Genomic DNA, 20882 nt, shown 5'->3' on the forward strand with positions numbered 1-20882 from the left:
TAATCATGTGAACTGTCTTAAGAATGTTGCTTAAATCATTGCCTGTACTAATTTAACGAAGGTTCATTCATAGAGATGCATCAACAATTATGTATTGCATTTAATTATTTACTTGGAGGAGATGAACATTATTTTTCCCGCAAGATCAATTTCGTTTAGTTTGTCATTCAGAGGAGCTCAGGTCAGTCCCATGGGCCTTGAATGGAAGTATTTATACGAATTCTGCATAAAAGTACTGCTTATTTTACAGTGAACACGATGGTTATTTCTTTTTATTCTTAATATGTATAAAAGATTCGATTGCACACGATATTCCATCTAGATTTGAGTAGACAGTGATGAACAACTCTCTCTTACGCACGTTATTGGTGTACAATATTTAGCGTGTTGTTAGATTCCATTTGGCGTAGATCCAGGTCTAGGATTTATGTTAACTAGGCCTACTGCAGCTTATTTTATTTTCTACGGGTCAAAATTCAAATATAATGCTTTTGTACTGTACAGTTTCTCGCCGCCCTTCACGTGAATACAGACACGAAGCTTTACTGGGGATGCTATATTATAATGACATTTAACGTGGGTGAGTATTTTACGCTGCTGATACGTGAAACATGTGTAGTGTTATTTATCGACACAAGTGTAATAGAACCAAACTCAACTTATTTCAAAACCTTACATACGTTACGCAATGACATTTCTATCACAAGGTCCAATGTTAATGGTTACTTAAAGCCTTTGTAAACTATACCTGTCGTCCATACACCTGACTGACCGACAACAAGGTACGAGTTTAACCTGGTATATTCTTCCTTGGTGAGGGTTGTATAGGAGAGGTCATTTAAATTCCTTACAATTTGTAACTCAACCAAGCACCTGGAGCTGGCGGACGCTCGCCCCACAAGGGGTCACAGCTCAAGGTTGAAGAAGGCGCAAGTCCAGAAAACTGTGAGGGCAAACTTTTTCTGAGTGAGAGTTGTGAACTCTTGGAACACTCTACCAGAAAGTGTTGTGACGGCACCGAGTGTGAGCTGTCTCAAGACCAGACTTGACCAACAGTGGAGCAGGTTCAGGTACATTCAGGAGCCAGTACATGCCCAGTACCTGCCCAACAGTGCGCAATAGAGACGTGACGGACTACCCAAACGACTAACAAGCCGATCAGTGGTGAAGAGGATAAAAGTAAAAGGAAGTGTAGGAGAGGTTACCCGGTACTTGACCACAGTGTAAGAGACGATCAGTGACGGAGGATAAATTATTGCATCTCTTCAACAACTAAGACCTTTAAGCGCACAACAGTACATTAGTTCATAAGCCAAACAAATGATTATATATGATGAAGCAATATAAACTTGTATGAGGATTTTACTGAATACATATTGACCATTTACCAACCACTAAACGTTGAGAATTTATTAGACAAAATCATTACTGGAGCCAAATTCAGACGAAATTTTACTTAGCATAATCTTCCATTTTCATCAGTTAGAGTTGAGGTGACTAAATGAAATATATAGATAAACCTAACCAGAATATGTATAATCATATATTATGTATAATTCTGTAATATGTATAATCATGGGATCTTAAATTATCTGGTGCCAAAACTTTCCATATTATTCATTTTGGTCTCAACTCTGTAACTAATTACTATCAGTTTAATTTATAATTCTAGACATATGAACTACTGGATTTAATATCTAGTTGATTGAATTAGTTATTTTCTTATAGTTCTCAAGACGTCAACAACTTGGTGAGGAAGACGACCTTCGCCATGTTGACATTCGCTTCATTATATATTGTCGCCATTATATCTTTATCTCCTGCCTCCACGACTTTATTCTACCATATTTTTAACAGTCTATAACAACTTAAACATGAGATATATATTGAATAAGTCGATGAAAAAGCTAAACACAGATGAAAGACGATTAATTATGGTATGCTCACCATTCCTCTCCTATCCAACTCCGCCAATTTGCGCCAATGAATAAAGTGGTCAAATGAGAATCCAAAAGAACATTATGAATAAAAAAATTTATTCATATACTTAATAAACATATCCTAACTTAAATTAGGATATATCATATTACTTAAGTTACGTTTTGTAAGGTTAGATTAAATTAGGAAGTTATTAATTATTTTTTGGACGTTCAATTGATATGAAATTTCCTGGTGAAGAACAGAGAAATATTACGATTGTCATTAAGTTTAAAACATTTTTTTTGTTCCAGTCTGATCCTTCCACAAAATTTATATAGTTGTAGTTTAGAAAGTTGTTTTAGATACCCATGTCTTTACACAACAATATATAATGGCGGGCATTAACACACAATTAAGGATAATAATGGTTTATTTGGTAATTCTATAGATAACATCTACTTATATGATACAAAATTACATTTCTTATATACATCCCTGACATTGCCTTCATAAACATTTTAATAGCTATTTATATACAATGGAATGTAGCTTGATCACAATAGGTAGGGCGTGAGTGAGCCTGTCTGACCAATCCAGCGTCACTACAGTACCCCATGCCAGTGTTTCTGTTCCCTTTTTTTTTACAGTCTAAAAACTGTCCACAACACGGTAGCTTCAACACACACACCTCCCATGAAAGGCCCTGCCCGTCCATAAATGAAAAAATAATAATTTAAACAGTGTCTTCCTGCAGGTTTGCCACATAGCATAGCATCACGAGTAAAAATCACAACAAAGTCACTCAGTGGAAAGTTCTTATGGTGTAGTCACATGAAACCTCTTTTCTTCCTTCAAGAGGCGTAACTTAAGTGTCATATTTGATTCCTTTCACCACCTCACCAAGTATATACTACTAATAAGGTATAATGATCATAATACTAGGTCTATCACGTATATACTATATTATATAATCCTGTAACCTACACCTATATATATATATCTCAATAAGGTATCAGTTCTCAATCACAAAGGATATTTTTTTCTGAAAGTATTAGACCTATCAAGTAGTAATCAAGCGTTTATCTGAGAGTACTAATATTACTAAGCCGATTTCTGAGTACATGCTAAGAGTTCTAGTTTTGGCCTTATTGTACTCTAAGCCTAATTATATTCTCACGAGTTTTATTATTTATCAAAGTACAGCATTTATTAGACTTTAATTATACATATTACTGTAACTAATAAGATTGCATCACCATACGACATCAGTCAAGCCTAATTAACATACACTGATAGTTATCGAGTATAATTACCATGTATGGGTACTAAAGCTGGTAGGCCTATCTCTCACAGCTGGTAGGCCTATCTCTCAACATAGGTGCTAACAAGCCTAAATTCTCAAGATCTAATCAACCAACCCTAATTTCCATAGTTTAGTCATCACCATTATTACAAGACAGTCACCATTCTTACAGCACTATAACATCCTACCCTAAGAAGGTATTACAGGTATTGTGTTGTTATTCACCATTCATCAGCACACCACTACAGTTCACAATGGTCAATACTGTATCACCATCCATACATTTTATTCCTCAGCCTAATGTATAATACTGTCAATACAACTCACCGTGGCGCCGTTATTTAGTCTGCAATACAGTTTTAAGGGAGGGATAATTCTTTCAAGCACATTTAAACAGGATTATAAATATTACCACCTAAACAAAAGAACCACCATATGAGGTATAAGAGAATGGAAAGAATAAAAAGAAATAAACCTTTTCTCGTTAAGTCTTTTCTCAATAACTATTTAAAGAAAGAGAAATAATTAAAATAATGATATCTTAAATAATATACCCGATGAATATAAATTGTATGTGGAAAATTTGACACGAGAGATATAAGCATTGAGAAGTTAAGAAAGAATACAGTATACAGTATCAAAGGATAATATTCACTTGTATGATGAAACAGGTATAATAACACTATGTTCTTCAATGTATAACAAACGACTCCACCACACAAATGATGAAAGTGGGATGATATCGTTCATTCTGTTCTTCAATGTATAACAAACGACTCCATGTTCACAGATTTGATTATTGTGTCACATAAACAGACGTGAATTTTTGATGTTATTTATGAGTTGTGGTACAGAAATAACACAGAATGTTCCTCAAGATGGACTTTTGTGTGGGTATATTGTTATTGCAGGAGAATGTTGCTATTGTGTGGTTGAGAATCTGCAATGACCATTTTCCTTTTTGTGTGGGTATATTGTTATTGCAGGAGAATGTTGCTATTGTGTGGTTGAGAATCTGCAATGACCATTTTCCTTTTTGTGTGGGTATATTGTTATTGCAGGAGAATGTTGCTATTGTGTGGTTGAGAATCTGCAATGACCATTTTCCTTTTTGTGTGGGTATATTGTTATTGCAGGAGAATGTTGCTATTGCGTGATTAACTGTGCAAGTAACCCCTCTCAACACAATAACCATCTTGTATATAAGGTCGTGTTTGGTATAATACAAAGACTGAGACAGCACAGATCATTACGTATATATGTTATGATTCAGTAATGGCACCTGGAAATAATTAAACAATATCCATTAACAGTATTTCTAGTTTGAGTAATGGATAATGATGATGATAATACTTCCATTGACATTTTTTGTAAACAATATTGCTTGAAGGCAACTGTTTCGACACACACACACACACACACACATACAGCATCAATTTTTCAACTAACTCAAGATTTACAGGTGATGGAGATAAGATACACATATAGACAGAAATAAAAAGAATAAAATAGTACCGTAATTTTTTCATGATACGGTTGAGGATATTTAAGAGGAGGGGGGGGGGGAGAGTGGGAATTTAATGATGTCAAAGTATTAAAAGATTATAAAAGGAATATTTACCCTAAGAATTTGACAGAGGGTTTAAGCCATTCTTGTCCTCAATGTATTTTCTCTCCGCATGACGGTAAAAACAATTATGATTCATTGACCAAAATTACAACAGTAGACAGGATACATTTAAACCCTTGATATGATCCCTTAAACTTTAGATCTGACCGGTTAAACCTTGGATCTGACCCTTAAACCCTTGATATGACCCTTAAACCCTTGATATGACCCTTAAACCCTAGATCTGACCCCTTAAACCTTAGCTCTGACCCTTAAACCCTTGATATGACCCCTTAAACCTTAGATCTGGCCCCTTAAACCTTAGATATGACCCTTAAACCCCAGATCTGACCCCTTAAACCTTAGCTCTGACCCTTAAACCCTTGATATGACCCATAAACCCTTGATATGACCCCTTAAACCCTAGATCTGACCCCTTAAACCCTAGATCTGACCCCTTAAACCTTAGACCTGACCCCTTAAACACAATATGACCCAATAAACCTCAGATATGTCCCCTAAACCCAGATATAAACCCTTAAACCAATGTCAAATTCTCAGGACAGCCATCAGTTCCACAGACATCAAGTGAAGGAAGCTGTATTATATGGAACTACCGTATGTGAACATGAATTAACATACTAACAACAACAATAAGGTTTAATACAATACCTAAGGTACTTGTGAATGCTCATAAGTCTTGCATTAGATTCCTCTACAGTACCTTAATTAACACAGACCAGAAAATCATCTCTCTTCCATTGATATTGCACGGAAAATCATATCAAAATATACCTGCATTAGAACTATGATATATGAATATACTGGATATATACAAAGGGTTTTTCTGGGATATATTCAAATGTAAACACAGGAATATTCTTAAAAGTATCTTACACGTTATAGTCAAAATGTCGATGGATGTTTACGTAACCATAGTGAAAACATCGATTAAAAGACCTTGTTTATGTAAATGAGGTCTGTTAAAAAATTATGATTTAATATTTTGTTTGAATGTTGCATATTATTTTGTGACAGTTGCAGTAGGTAATTAAAAAAATATCACTATAGTATGATGTTTAAATGTTTATGTCTCGATAAATGTAAATACGAAACATTAAGTTCTGAAAATTATGAACCAAATGTTTATCTAAATTTTCATCTAGCTATTTTAATTATTTAGAATCATTTATTATTGCAAAAAGTGATATTTTTTTTGCACAATTTGTGAATCACAGAATGAGAAGGTGATGGGGGAAGTGTTATGAGGAGGCACACACCAAGTAGAGAGAGTGGTGCCCCTGAGACAGTCGGTCGAGGTCTTGTGGGGGAGGTTGAGGTCTTGGGAGGAGGTTGAGGTCTTGGGAGGAGGTTGAGGTCTTGGGAGGAGGTTGAGGTCTTGGGAGGAGGTTGAGGTCTTGGGAGGAGGTTGAGGTCTTGGGAGGAGGTTGAGGTCTTGGGGAGGAGGTTGAGGTCTGGGAGGAGGTTGAGGTCTTGGGAGGAGGTTGAGGTCTTGGGAGGTTGAGGTCTGGGAGGAGGGAGTTGGGAGGTCTTGGGAGGAGGTTGAGGTCTTGGGAGGAGGTTGAGGTCTTGGGAGGAGGTTGAGGTCTGGGGAGGAGGTTGAGGTCTTTGAGGTCTTGGGAGGTGCTTGAGGTCTTGGGAGGTGTTTGAGGTCTTGGGAGGTGGTTGAGGTCTTGGGAGGTGTTTGAGGTCTTGGGAAGTCAGATATTTTGGAAGAATGGCTGTTTGCTTTTTTAAGGAAGTTGGGGGTGAATGAGGCAGGGCAGTGAGGGGTGAATGAGGCAGGGCAGAGGGGTGAATGAGGCAGGTGGTGAGGGGTGAATGAGGCTGGGGTGAGGGGTGAATGAGGCAGGAGGGCAGTGAATGAGGCAGGGTGGTGAGGAGAGGCAGGGCAGTGAGGGTGAGGGGTGGTGAGGGGTGAATGAGGCAGGGCAGTGAGGGGTGAATGAGGCAGGGTGGTGAGGGGTGAATGAGGCAGGGTGGTGAGGGGTGAATGAGGCAAGATGAGGAGGATGAGGAGCCGTCTGGTGGTGGAGTGGGGAGAGGAAGGGGAGGGGAAAGGGTAGAAGAAGTGGGGTGAACATACACAACAGAATATGGCACCTTTGGGGGTGGGGGGAGGGGTCATATCACACAATGGCTGGTGCTTGAACTGTATCTTATCAACAATCTGTGAACTAAGAGATAAATAATTATTCTTTTTTGCTATAGTGGAGGACTCATTAACTTCACTAAATGATGTATTACTGTAAACATTTCTTATCTTGACTTGGATTTAAGCTGAGATAAGGAGTGTTCAGTAAGTGGGAGTGTACATTGGAGAATACTACGGTTTGTGGCTATAATAACGCTGGTTCTAAGGGTCAGCAGCTATACTGACGATGCTCATACAGCTTAGTGGTGTTAAAAAGCTTAAGTCACTGACATCCACAGCTTAGTTAAGACTCGAGAACAGATGTGGGATAAAGCTAATATTTGTGATTCACTGCCAGCCTGGGGACACCATCCCAGCTGGGGTATTTGCAGTCACCGGTAATCTGTCTACTCCAACACTAATGCATCCAGATTTACCGTAATCTGACGAGAATTACGGTAATCTGCTGAGGGTATTCTGCTTCTAGTAATTGCTGACATTTATCCACAGGTAAATGAATGCATGGTAGAAGCAAACATTACCTTCATCAAATGTCAACTGAATAAAGCATAAGGCATTTTGATTTGTGTTATGATCATGTTTTCTTAATTCTCAACACATACAAACATCTACGAGTGGAAGCATCGAGTCATTTTTTTTTACATATTAAATATTTCATCACAACATAATTCCTTAGATTTTTAACAACAAGTGGCCCTATAAGAAGCACTTCACGAGATGTTCAGTAAATAATAAAGTTTTCTGGACTAGTAACAGAAGCACAGACCACCTCGGAGATGTGACAGGGAAGCACATCTGTCCATACATGAGTCACACACATTCCTAACTGTATTCACACAGAGGAAAGGGACTTGCATGATTATATTTTCTGGACGAGGGAAGGAGGTTCACACACTCACACACACACACATACACACACACACTACAGAATCACTGGTAAGTCACTGGTAAGGTACAGTACCGGGTTTCACTGTCACAGGGCACTACAGTTTGGTTGCATCAAGATTTTGAAGTGAGTCCTTGTCCTCAGAGTAACCACTTTCTTCACTGATGTTGTCACCTTCCATCCGTGCCATCTTCACCGGGTTGTCACCTTCAGTAATGAGGCGACTCTCATTAATCCTGTGATCACTTTGGTTCATGAGGTTTTCCTGCTCGGTAGTGACGTCACAGGGGTCACTACAGGCACCACATGAGGAGCTGCACGAATCACAGTGGGATCCCAGGGACTCAGGCTGGTCTGAGGTGAGAGATTCCTCGGCCGGGGGAGCGAGACTCAGTTCACGGGTTAAGGTGGCCAGTAAACCCAGGTTGTCCGTTGTTGGGACACTACTGGCATCTTCACACGTGCCCTCATCATCCCCAGCCTCCTCCACCACACCCAGCGGCTGATGGTGGTGATGAAGATGATGCTGTGGTCGATCATCCAAGGGTGAGAGAGGAGGCACCGGGCAGTACAGGAGACTATCAGAGTGGTGACAAGGAGAGGCAAAGTGTGGACCCTCATACTCTTCCTCCAACACATATTGGTCTTGTCCAGCACTCGCCACCTCACTGCTGGAGTCATAATCTACCACGATATCCGAGGTCGTCTCTGACATGGTACTCGAGCCCCCGACGTCTTCCTCGGGCTGTAGGTGTACTGAAGCTGCCTCAATCTCATCTATCTCCTCCTCATCACTGTTACCAAGACCTTCCTCATCCTCTTCTTCTATCGTCTCCTCAATGGCCCCGAGTTTTGGTGCACTTTTGGATCGTTCAAGAGGAGGACGATAGTTGGCGCCCCCGGTGGAGAGGAGGAGCTTACGGCGAGGGATGGAGGCGGAGTCGTAGATGGCGTGCATGAGGGACAGTCGAGCGTTCTGCCGTACGACCTTCTCTCGCCGGAACTCTTGTAAGGCTGATGCCAGGCGAACTCTCAACTGTGCTGCCATGGCCTGTAACACATACACCACTGTTACATAGATGGACCGATAGATTGATACATAGATAGATAGATAAATAGGTAAATAGATAGACAAACAGATAGATAGATTGATGAATTAAGATACATATAGACAAACAGATATATAGATATATATATATATATATATATATATATATATATATATATATATATATATATATATATATATATATATATATATATATATATATATATATAAGTAGATAGATAAACAGATGCATACATACATAAGGATGGGGAGAGAGAGAGAGAGAGAGAGAGAGAGAGAGAACGTCACAACCATCACATTTAATAAATACATTTACAGACAGACAGAGAGACAGTTCAAGGACACACACACACACACACACACACACACACACACACACACACACACACACACACACACATTGATCAATACAACAACACATGCAACTAACACCGAGATTTAACATTATTGCACAAAACTAATACTAAGATTAACAATATTGCACAATGAGATATGCAACAATTACAAATTTACATTATTGATTGAATGTCTTGTTTAGCCTTCAAGTTAAAGGTTCTCACTGCCACTGATATAATTATTGAAATGTTGAATATATATAATTACTAGTCATATTATTATTCAATTTTTACTTACATAATTATTGAAATGTTAACGGATATATAATTACTTATATTATTTAATTGTAACTTATATAATTTTGAGTATTCACAGGTTAATGAATCAAGGTTAAAGGCATAATAAAGTTAACTGGGATAATCAATAGTATTTACAGGTTAATAGCAGAGTATCATGGTTAAAAGCTTGATAAAGATATATGGCGTATCCCACAGTTACAGTTAACAATTGGGATAATGTTAATATATCTCCCAGGTGTTAATGTTAAAATATCTCCCAGGTGTTAATGTTAAAATATCTCCAGGTGTTAATGTTAAAATATCTCCCAGGTGTTAATTAATGATAAAATATCTCCCAGGTGTTAATTAATGATAAAATATCTCCCAGGTGTTAATTAATGATAAAATATCTCCCAGGTGTTAATGTTAAAATATCTCCCAGGTGTTAATTAATGTTAAAATATCTCCCAGGTGTTAATTTTCATGGTTTAATTAGCTACTGTAAGTTACCTCAGCTTTGGTATTCTTAGGACAGAGTACAGCGTGACATCTCAGTTCTTGTTTGAGTCTACGGCCTTCATGGCGGTAAACCCAACAGAACACTCGGGGGTAGCTGGGGTGGGCCACACAGTAGGTGACTCTGTGAGCCCAGTACTCCGTCAGGCCGTGTTCCTGCGTCACCGCCCTCAACCCTGCGCTACAGATCGTCACCTGGAAAATAACGAAGGAGTTAGATATGGGACGGGAATTTTTTGTATGTAATGTAAGGTAAGAGAACTTAACCTAACCTACCCAAACCTAGTCAAACCTAACCTAACCTAACCTACCCAAACCTAGTCAAACCTAACCTAACCTAACCATATCTTACCTAACCTAACCTTAACTAACCTACCCAAACCTAACCTAATCTAACCTAACATAATGTAATCTAACCTGACCAAACCTTCTTGCCCACCTAACCTAACCTAGCCTAACCTAACCCAACCCATAATAGGAGTGGCACTAAGGGGTTATTGTAACAGGAACAGTGCCACGAATTTCTTGTATTAATAATGAGACTAAGAATTGTTTGAATAACTTAACATTTACTTCATCGTTCCTTCCTTCCTTCCTTCCTTCCTCTCTCTCCCCCTTCCCTCTCTCAGTCCTTCCCTAGCTCCTTCTCTTCTTCCTTTCCTACCTCTCTCCTTCTCTCCTTCCCTCCCTCCCCCTCCGTCTCTCCTTCCATTCCCCATTCCTTCTCTCCTTCCCTCCCTCCCCCTCCGTCTCTCCTTCCATCCCCCACTCCTTCTCTCCTTCCCTCCCTCCCACATGGACACACATGCTTAGAATACCTGATGAACTCTAACGGGGTAAACAAACCGAAGGACGTGTAAACAAGAGATGAAAAGAAAACAAGTGACTGTCAGTATTGGTTTTTTTTTGGGGGGCAGGGGGAGGAGGGGAGGGAGGGGGGAGGGGAGGGGGGAGGAGGGGAGGGAGGGGAGGAGGGGAGGGGAGGGGGAGGAGGGGAGGGAGGGGGGGAGGAGGGGGAGGGAGGGGGAGGAGAGGGGAGGGGAGGGGAGGGGGGAGGAGGGGAGGAGGGGGAGGGAGGGGGGAGGGGGGATCGTTTGTCATGTTAAAAATCCCTGAATATTTGGCACTAATGCTGTTGGTGCCAAATATTGTCTCAATGTTTGACACAATTAGACAGTTAGTGCCAAAACCTGTCTCGATATTTGGCACTATTGGACAGTTTAGTGCCAGACATGACCTTGACATATGGCACTGTCTAAACAAGAGGTAAGTACTCACCTTCATAGCAATGTCCTGACGGTTACTCTGACAGTAGTTCCTCCAGAGTGTCGCTAGGGGCTTGTCCACACACCCTTCACCTGTAAGAATAACCAGGTCTTAATATACTAGGTAGGGAGATGAGATATAATTGAATGGAATATAAACACACTGAATTCAAACTAACCTAAGGAAACTCAATTCAACCTAACCTAACCTAAGGAAACTCAATTCAACCTAACCTAACCTAAGGAAAGTCAATTCAACCTAACCTAACCTAAGGTCAATTCAACCTAACCTAACCTAAGGAAACTCAATTCAACCTAACGTAAGCAAAAATTACTTAACAGACTCCAGAAACGTTTGGGTAATAATATGTTCGATTTCGTCCGCCACAAACGTTCGCTTAAGTTTATATTCACCCGTTTCCATCCTTCACAAACGTTTGAGTCATTATTAAGTTCGATTTCGTCCGTCTCAAGTTCTAAAACGTTCGAACCATGTTACTCTCGTTCATGTCGTTCTTTACAAATGTTCGGGTGTTGTGCTGTACCGGATATTCACAAAGAACGCAACTGGCGCTCCGGGGACGAATCCGGGGTCGAATATGGTAACGAATCCGGGGCCGAATCCGGGAACGAATCCGGGGTCGAATATGGGAACGAATCCGGGGTCGAATATGGTAACGAATCCGGGGTCGAATGCGGGGACGAACCCATACCCATCTGACCCTGAACTGTGAGGCGAATCCGGGATGTGGGTGGTGGGGGGAGGGGGTGGGGTTCACGTGAGGGTTCGTTGGTATGTTTGGTGTTATAGGGGTCAACTTTTGGGGGGGATGGAGTGGGGTAGGGAGAGGGGGAGAGGAGGGGGAGGAGGGGGGGGAGAAGGGAAGGGAAGGTGGGGTACAACTTTAGAGGTTAAATTTTGACTCAAGATTGATTTTTTAAGAGGGTGTGTGTGTGTGTGTGTGTGTGTGTGTGTGTGTGTGTGTGTGTGTGTGTGTGTGTGTGTGTATTGTTTTGTGAGCGTTATTGGTCCCCATCCTGACCTAGATTAAGAGAGAGAGAGAGAGAGAGAGAGAGAGAGAGAGAGAGAGAGAGAGAGAGAGAGAGTTACAATATGGTCAAGTTCTCTACCATATGTCACTAAAGCTATTTCCTCCCGTCTCTCCACAGCTGACCACGAGAGCCAGAAAAAGATGTGTAGTGTGTGTCAAGTATGTGTCAGAGTGTGTCAGAGCCGGTGTGTTATGTGTCAGGGTGTGTTAACGTGTGTCTGAGTGTGTTAGTAAGTGCCTCAGTGATGTTAAGCGTATTTTAAGTGTTATTTCTAAACACTCGCTATTGTTGTTGTTGTAGACATAGGAACAACATCCCCCCAGGTGAGTCAATCAGGTACAGTCTCTTATATAAACACCACAGCAATATTCAACGTAGGACACCTTATCAGTATACTGGCCTCGGCATATCTGGCAAGACGTGACGGAAGATAAACACTTGCCTTAGCCATTGTTGTTGTTTAGGTTGGTGTTTGGTTGGTGTTTGGTTGGTGTTTGGTTGGTGTTTGGTTGGGTTTGGTTGGGCTTGTTAAACTCCAAAAATATCGATTATTATATTGATGTGTGTTTGTGTAGGTGTGTGTGTGTGTGTGTGTGTGTGTGTGTGGTAAATGTATACACTAGGTTAGTATGTGGTCAGTTAGTTCATCTCTCTCTCTCTCTCTCTCTCTCTCTCTCTCTCTCTCTCTCTCTCTCTCTCTCTCTCTCTCTCTCATTATTCCTGGCTCGTCACCTTACCAGACACGTGTTCCCTTCTGCTCACCAGTTACCTTACCTGTAGCACAACAACCACCACTACCACCATCACAACAACCACCACTACCACCCCTACCACCACCACCACCATCACACTACCTTCACTACCAATAACTACAAGACTTTCACAATATAAAAACCACAACATCGACGGCCATCTTGTCTTCCTCTTCCACAAGATCTATGACGTCATGTTGTTGATTCTTTATACTCCTCTGTGATTGGTCTGGAGGTCCTTGCCGTCATCCAATCAGGTTCAAGGAATCAGAATGGTTTTTCTTGGCATATTCTTGTGGGTTATATACGTGAGGCTGGATTAAAGGGGCATCAAGGGGTGGATTAAGGGTAAGGGGTGGATTAAAGGGACATCAAGGGGTGGATTAAGGGTACATTAAGGGGTGGATTAAAGGGACATCAAGGGGTGGATTAAGGGGATATCGAGGGGTGTATAAAGAGGACATCAAGGGGTGGATTAAGGGTAAGGGGTGGATTAAGGAGATATCAAAGGGTGGATTAACGGGACATCAAGGGTGGATTATGGTCATAAAGGCGGATTCAGAGGACATCAAGGGTGGATTATGGCACATCAAGGGTGATTAAGGGCCATAAAGGTGGATTAAGGGCAGGTGGATTAAGGAGACATCATGTGGATTAAGTGACATCAAGGGGTGGATTATGAACATCAAGGTGGATTAAGGGTAAGAGGTGGATTAAGGGACATCAAGGGTGAATTAGTCGGTAAGGGGGTGGATTAAGGAGCATACCAAGGGTGCAGATTAAGGGTAAGAGGTGATTAAGGACATCAAGGGTAAATTAAGGGCACAGAAACCCTTTTGCAGAACACCTGAGCACTATACCTCGACAAAGACTGGGTCCCGGAAAGGCGTCCCTGTCTGTGGGTGAGTTAAGCTTACTGTTGTTGACGTGTGTGTGTGTGTGTGTGTGTGTGTGTGTGTGTGTGTGTGTGTGTGTGTGTGTGTGTGTGTGTGAGTGTGTGTGTGTGTGTGTGTGTGTGTGTGTGTGTGTGTGTGTGTGTGTGTGTGTGTGTGTGTGTGTGTGTGTGTGTGTGTGTGTGTGTGTGTGTGTGTGTGTGTGTGCGAGTGTGTGTGTGTGTGTGTGTGTGTGTGTGTGTGTGTGTGTGTGTGTGTGTGTGTGTGTGAGAGTGTGTGTGTGTGTGTGTGTGTGTGTGTGTGTGTGTGTGTGTGTGCATGTGTATGTGTGTGGGGGGATTCCTTGTGCTATAAGACAACGCCAGTGTAGGCAGAAGGTGAGTTACGCTTCGCCAGGCGTAAGTTTGTCACTGTGAGGGAGATGGTATCATCGGGCGTTGCTGATCGCTCGTGCTGGCGTTGTGTTTACACCGTGGGCGAAAGGACGAAAGTCGGGCGTAGTCGGTGGGTACACGGGCAAGGCTGATGGCCGTGGACATGGCCGGGCTACAGGAGAAGGCCATGGCCAGGTAACAATGTGACACGGAGGAAGAGAGGGCCATGGCCAAGCAACAGGAAGACACGGAGGAGAGGACCATGGCCATGTTAAAATGTAACACAGAGGGCCATGGCCAAAGAACAAGGTGACACGGAGGAAGAGAGGGCCATGGCCAAGCATAATGGAGGCACGGAGGAGGAAAGAGCCATGGCCAAGCAACAGGGAGACACGGAGGAGAGGGCCATGGCCAAGCAACAGGGTGACATGGAGAAACACGGACTGTCATCATTAATGTCCAAGAAGCGTTACCCACGGTAGGTGATTCACACACACACACACACACACACACACACACACACACACACACACACACACACACAATACTTCCGTCACCGACAATTATGACACAGGATTACCTTTTACGGTGTGTTTGATGTTTTGTATTTTTACAGAGTCCCTTGATGTTTATGTTTACAGAGTCCCTTGATGTTTGTGTTTACAGAGTCCCTTGATGTTTGTGTTTACAGAGTCCCTTGATGTTGGTGTTTACAGAGTCCCTTGATGTTTGTGTTTACAGAGTCCCTTGATGTTTGTGTTTACAGAGTCCCTTGATGTTTATGTTTACAGAGTCCCTTGATATTTGTGTTTACAGAGTCCCTTGATGTTTGTGTTTACAGAGACCCTTGATGTTTGTGTTTACAGAGTTCCTTGATGTTTGTGTTTACAGAGTTCCTTGATGCTTGTGTTTACAGAAATCATGATGTTTGTGTTTACCGAGTCCCTTGATGTTTGTGTTTACAGACACCCTTGATGTTTGTGTTTACAGACACCCTTGATGTTTGTGTTTACAGAGTCCCTTGATGTTTGTGTTTACAGAGTCCCTTGATGTTTGTGTTTACAGAGTCCCTTGATGTTTGTGTTTACAGACACCCTTGATGTTTGTGTTTACAGAGTCCCTTGATGTTTGTGTTTACAGAGTCCCTTGATGTTTGTGTTTACAGAGTCCCTTGATGTTTGTGTTTACAGAGTCCCTTGATGTTTGTGTTTACAGAGTCCCTTGATGTTGGTGTTTACAGAGTCCCTTGATGTTGGTGTTTACAGAGTCCCTTGATGTTTGTGTTTACAGAGTCCCTATATTCATGGTTAAGAGTTTATTGATATTCATGTAAACACAAACATCAAGGGACTCTGTACACACTCTAACACCCCTTGACCATTAACCCTCCCTTACCCTTGACCCCCTTAACCCTCCCTGACCCCTGAGAGCGTCAACATTGACCTCAGACAGACACGAACACAACACGACCTCAACACACTGTACAAAAAACATAAAATGACTTCTCGTTGGCACTGTTATGACATACTGTCTGTCTGTCTGTCTGTCTGTCTGTCTGTCTGTCTGTCTGTGTTTGTCGTGTCATTTCAAGACTCGAGTTGGTTTATTTACAATGAAAAAAGTGTTTTGTTTGGTTAGGTTTGGTTAGGCTTGGTTAGGGTTGGTTAGGGTTGGTTAGGGTTGGTTTGGTTAGATCTTGGTTAGTTTTTGGTTTGGGTCAAGTTAGGCTTACAACTCAACACGTACTATACAGGACAGCATCATCTTAATCACACCTATACAAAAAAAAAAAAACACCAAAATATGAGTTAAAACAATCATGACACACACACACATTGGGGGAGATCTGAGAAGTGTGGCCAAACAGAGAGAAAGCGTTGTTTACATAGAGGGTGTCAAAGTGAGTCACCAGGTGGCGTGGGTATGTAAACGTTCTCTGATTGTCATTTGTTTCTGCGTCTGTGTAAGAAATTCTTGGTGTGTTCGTTAATGGCTGATATTTTGCGTTTTAGTTATATTTATTTAACATTATCTTTTTGTACATTCGTTGATATATATTTCGTCTTTATTTATTTATTATTTGGTTTTTTTTTAGTATTTATTAATTTCACATTTTTTCTGCGTTCGTTGTTGATATTTTTGTTTTGTATTTAGTATTATTTTTTAGGTACGTTGGAAAGATTATTTAATAGTTAGATGAAGATAGGTAGGTAGACAGGCAGACATAAACAGAGAGAATTTTTAGACAGACAGGCAGGCATGTAGTAGCCACTTACCTCTGACTTGATTAATTCTAGAAGGTGAACAGATATGAACAGGTAAACACTAGGAGAGACAGGTAGAAGCGAACACAGGTAACCAGGTGACAGGGTAAGGTGAGGACAGGTAACCAGGTGACAGGTAAAGGGAGGTTAACAGGTGAAGGTAGAGGCGACACGGTAACCAGGTGGGTAAAGGGAGTACAGGTAACCAGGTGATAGGTAAAGGTGACAGGTAAACAGGTGGAGCAGGGTTAAGTGAGCAGGTAACCAGGTGACAGGTAAATAAGTGAGCACAGGTAACCAGGTACAGGTAGAGTGAGCACAGGTAACCAGGTGACGGTGGAAGGCGAGCAGGTAACCAGGTGACAGGTGTAGGCGAGCAGAAAACCAGGTGACAGGTAAGGCGAGCACAGGTAACCAGGTGATGGAGCGAGCAGGTAACAGGTGAAAGGCGATACAGGTAACCAGGTGAGGTGTAGAGGGAGCACAGGTAACCAGGTGACAGGTAAAGGCGAGCACAGGTAACCAGGTGACAGGTAGAGGCGAGCACAGGTAACCAGGTGACAGGTAAAAGTGAGCACAGGTAACCGGGTGACAGGTAAGGAGCAGGTAACCAGGTGATGGTGTAAAGACGAGCAAGGTGTAACCAGGTGACAGGTAGCAGCAGGTAACCAGGTGACAGGTAAAGATGAGCACAGGTAACCAGGTGACAGGTAAAGGCGAGCACAGGTAAATCAGGTGCAGGGTAAAGACGAGCACAAAATCAGGTGACAGGTGGGGGCGAGCACAGGTAACCAGGTGAGCAGAAGATGAGCAGGTAACCAGGTGACAGGTAAAGGGCGAGCACAGGTAACCAGGTGACAGGTAAAGGTGGAGCACAGGTAACCAGGTGACAGGTGTGGGCTACTACAGGTAACCAGGTGACAGGTAAAGACGAGCACAGGTAACCAGGTGACAGGTAAAGGAAAGGTAACAGGTGACAGTAGTAAAGGAGCACAGGTAACCAGGTGACAGGTAAAGGTGAGCACAGGTAACCAGGTGACAGGTAGAGGCGAGCACAGGTAACCAGGTGACAGGTAGAGGCGAACACAGGTAACCAGGTGAAGGGATAACTTACCTTTGGCCCAGCCGGTGAGGACATTACCCAGGTATACGACCTTGTAGGTGGGGTCATACTCAGTGATGGTGACACTCTTCTTCTTCCACAGCTTCTTGAGGTTCATGTTGGGCATGGTGACGACACCTCATCTCCTACACTGTACACCCGCACTATCTAAGTTGAGTTCCTCCTCGAGAGTTAACACTTGAGGTGTGAGGGCCTCATGGTGCACACACTAGCGGGAGGTGAGCGTGGTGAGGACCAAGGTGGTCAGAGGGACACTGAAGGCTGATGGTGTTGTGTCAAGGGATGGCACTCTCCTGGTGACGTCACCCCTGCATATCCGCTAGTGGCGTCACTGACACTAACTGCTCGCCGACATCCTGTGTTGCTCTTAAACTGTTCAGCAACTCCTACGGCGACTCCTGCAGGTCCTTCTCCCTATAAAATATGTCCTACTTCCTTTCGGTGGGGCGTGTTACCCTTCCCTGGGCTCTTCTCGACGCCGGCGCCCACCCCCGGGGCGTGACACCCCTTACGTGTGCCCTGACGCGGGTAGAAGGACTGGGGGTCAGGGGCCCTGACCCCAGCAACATGACAGCTGAACATCAGTAACTCCAAACAAGGAAAAACCCACATGACGTGTGTACTTGTTGTTGTACCCTGAGCCATGATACGTAAACAACACACCAGGTAAAATAACACACTAGGTAAACAACACACCAGGTAAACAACACACCAGGTAAACAACACACCAGGTAAACAACACACCAGGTAAACAACACACCAGGTAAACAACACACCAGGTAAACAAACACCAGGTAAACAAAACAAAAGAACACCAAATAAACTAAACACAAAGATAATAAACATTAACACAAGTGAATAAGGTACAAGATAAATAAACAACCAATACGAGGTAAACAAACAGTAAGTAAACAAACTACACATTAATACAAACACAAACACAGTAACCATTATGGTAGACAACTGAGATCTAAGTAAACAACAGACAGACAGCCAACCAGTCAGACAGAAAGCCAGCCAGCCAACCCAACCAACCAGTCAGACAGACAGACAGTAGCCAGCCAGCAGCCCAGGCAACCAGTCAGAAAGTCAGTCAGCCAGCCAACCAGTCAGTCAGCCAGCCAACCAGTCAGCCAGCCAACCAGTCAGAAAGTCAGTCAGCCAGCCAACCAGTCAAACAGACAGACAGACAAACAGTAACATGATTTATATATAGTAGAAGGAGTTCCCTCTCGACCTACGTAACATTATACTAGAAATATTACCAAGAAATTATTGCTGTATCCGGCCGCCATGACACACACACAGAGATCCCAGGTGTGTCGTGCTGCTGAGATGACGGACACACAGACACACGGGTAGACAGAAAGAATGAAAGATAGACAGACAGACAGGAAGCTTCTGGAGGTAATATACAGGTGTGAAGGTAAAGGTGCACTAATTAAACCAAACTAAAACCTTTATCTTAAATCCTATTTGCCTAACCCATCCCATCTGTCTCTATTCCAATTGGTCTCCAACTCCAACCTAACTTAACCGGAACTCAGAAGACCAGGAAGGAGAGTTCTAGGAAGGGGTTAGGGTTAGGTTTAGGTTAAGTTAGGGTAGGTGAGTGTTAGGTTGAAGTTAAAGGTAGGTAGGTTAGTTGAGGTTAGGTTAGGTGGGTTGGGAGGTTAGGTTAGGTTAGGTTAGGTTAGGTTAGGTTTTACTGTGACATTAAAGGGATCCAGTAACTCGGGGATGTTCCGATGAGTCATTTATTACAACAAGGTCCCTAGTAAGTGTGTTTCCTCATGTGTTTTATTTTTAAGTTTATATTCACGTGATTTGTAATGTGTGACGGTAAAATCCAGTGAGTGTGTGTGTGTGTGTGTGTGTGTTTGTTTTTGTGTTTGTGTGTGTGTGTGTGTGTGTGTGGGTAGAAAGGACGGAAGCATCACATCACCCCAAAAGGAAGTTAGTCAAGAGGACATACATACACACACCTGACGACATACAGGATAAATATATTTCTTAAATGGATAATATAAAACTTCCCCCTCACTTCCCCACCGCCTTCTCCCCCCAACCACCCCACCCAACAATGTAATGATGACCTTGAACGCCCTCGCCCACGCCCACGTTACGCCCATACTATGGTCAAGGAGACTTATTTTAAAGCCTTTAGGGGTTGACCCATACCTATCACCTGAGGGTGGTGGTGGTGTGTGTGTTGTGTGTGTGTGTGTGTGTGTGGTGTGTGTGTGTGTGTGTGTGTGTGTGTGTGTGTGTGTGTGTGTGTGTGATCTAGACCACTCACTTAGTTAACCATACACACACAAACACACATACAGCCTCCCCCCACACACACACACACACACACACACACACACTAAACAGTACCACAACAAACATCCCCAAAATAACAAACATCACAGCAGCCAATCAAAAACTTACCAACATTAGCACAATTATGACTGGCTATCTCATCATCACCCCTCATCCAATCAGCGCCCAGTTTCGATAACCAACATGGTGGACCGAGTGTGTTGATACAGGGCCATTAACACGGACGCTAATCCACCCAGTGTTACCCCAAGAAACGGCTAATCCAGATAACACAATGAGATAACAGGATTTAGAGATTAATGAAGGGAAAATATGGATTAATTTTGTTTACAGGAATATAGAGCCAAGTGTAGTTAATATTGCTTAAAGTGAGGTCAAGACTCTACCTTAATTAGACACCTTCACCTGTATTATAGAGCCACGTGTAGTTAATATTCCTTAAAGTGAGGTCAAGACTCTACCTTAATTGACACTTTGTAGGTTAAAGGGTCAAGTCACCACTAGACACCTTCACCTGTATTATAGAGCCACGTTAGTTAATATTCTTAAAGTGAGGTCAAGACTCACATTAGACACCTTCACCTGTATTTAGAGCCGTGTAGTTAATATTCTAGTGAGTTTGCAGTTAATATTTTGGGGTCAAGACTTACCTTAATTAGACACCTTCACCTGTATTATAGAGCCACGTGTAGTTAATATTCTTAAAGTGAGGTCAAGACTCTACCTTAATTAGACAC

General features: G+C 42.3%; 1 protein-coding gene across 1 annotated transcript; it reads right to left on the bottom strand.

Moving 5' to 3' along the window:
* Nucleotides 1-6817: 6817 nt before the first annotated feature.
* LOC121865845 (protein FAM43A-like) lies at nt 6818-18338 on the bottom strand. The gene is made up of 4 exons (XM_042365394.1): nt 17809-18338; nt 11372-11451; nt 10088-10288; nt 6818-8945 (listed from the first exon to the last, which is right to left on the bottom strand). Exons 1-4 carry the CDS (start codon nt 17921-17923, stop codon nt 7992-7994), a joined length of 1350 nt encoding a protein of 449 aa, XP_042221328.1. The 5' UTR covers nt 17924-18338; the 3' UTR covers nt 6818-7991.
* Nucleotides 18339-20882: the final 2544 nt, after the last annotated feature.

This window comes from Homarus americanus, unplaced genomic scaffold, assembly GCF_018991925.1.
Source record: "Homarus americanus isolate GMGI-L3 unplaced genomic scaffold, GMGI_Hamer_2.0 scaffold34354, whole genome shotgun sequence".
Classification (NCBI taxonomy): domain Eukaryota; kingdom Metazoa; phylum Arthropoda; class Malacostraca; order Decapoda; family Nephropidae; genus Homarus; species Homarus americanus.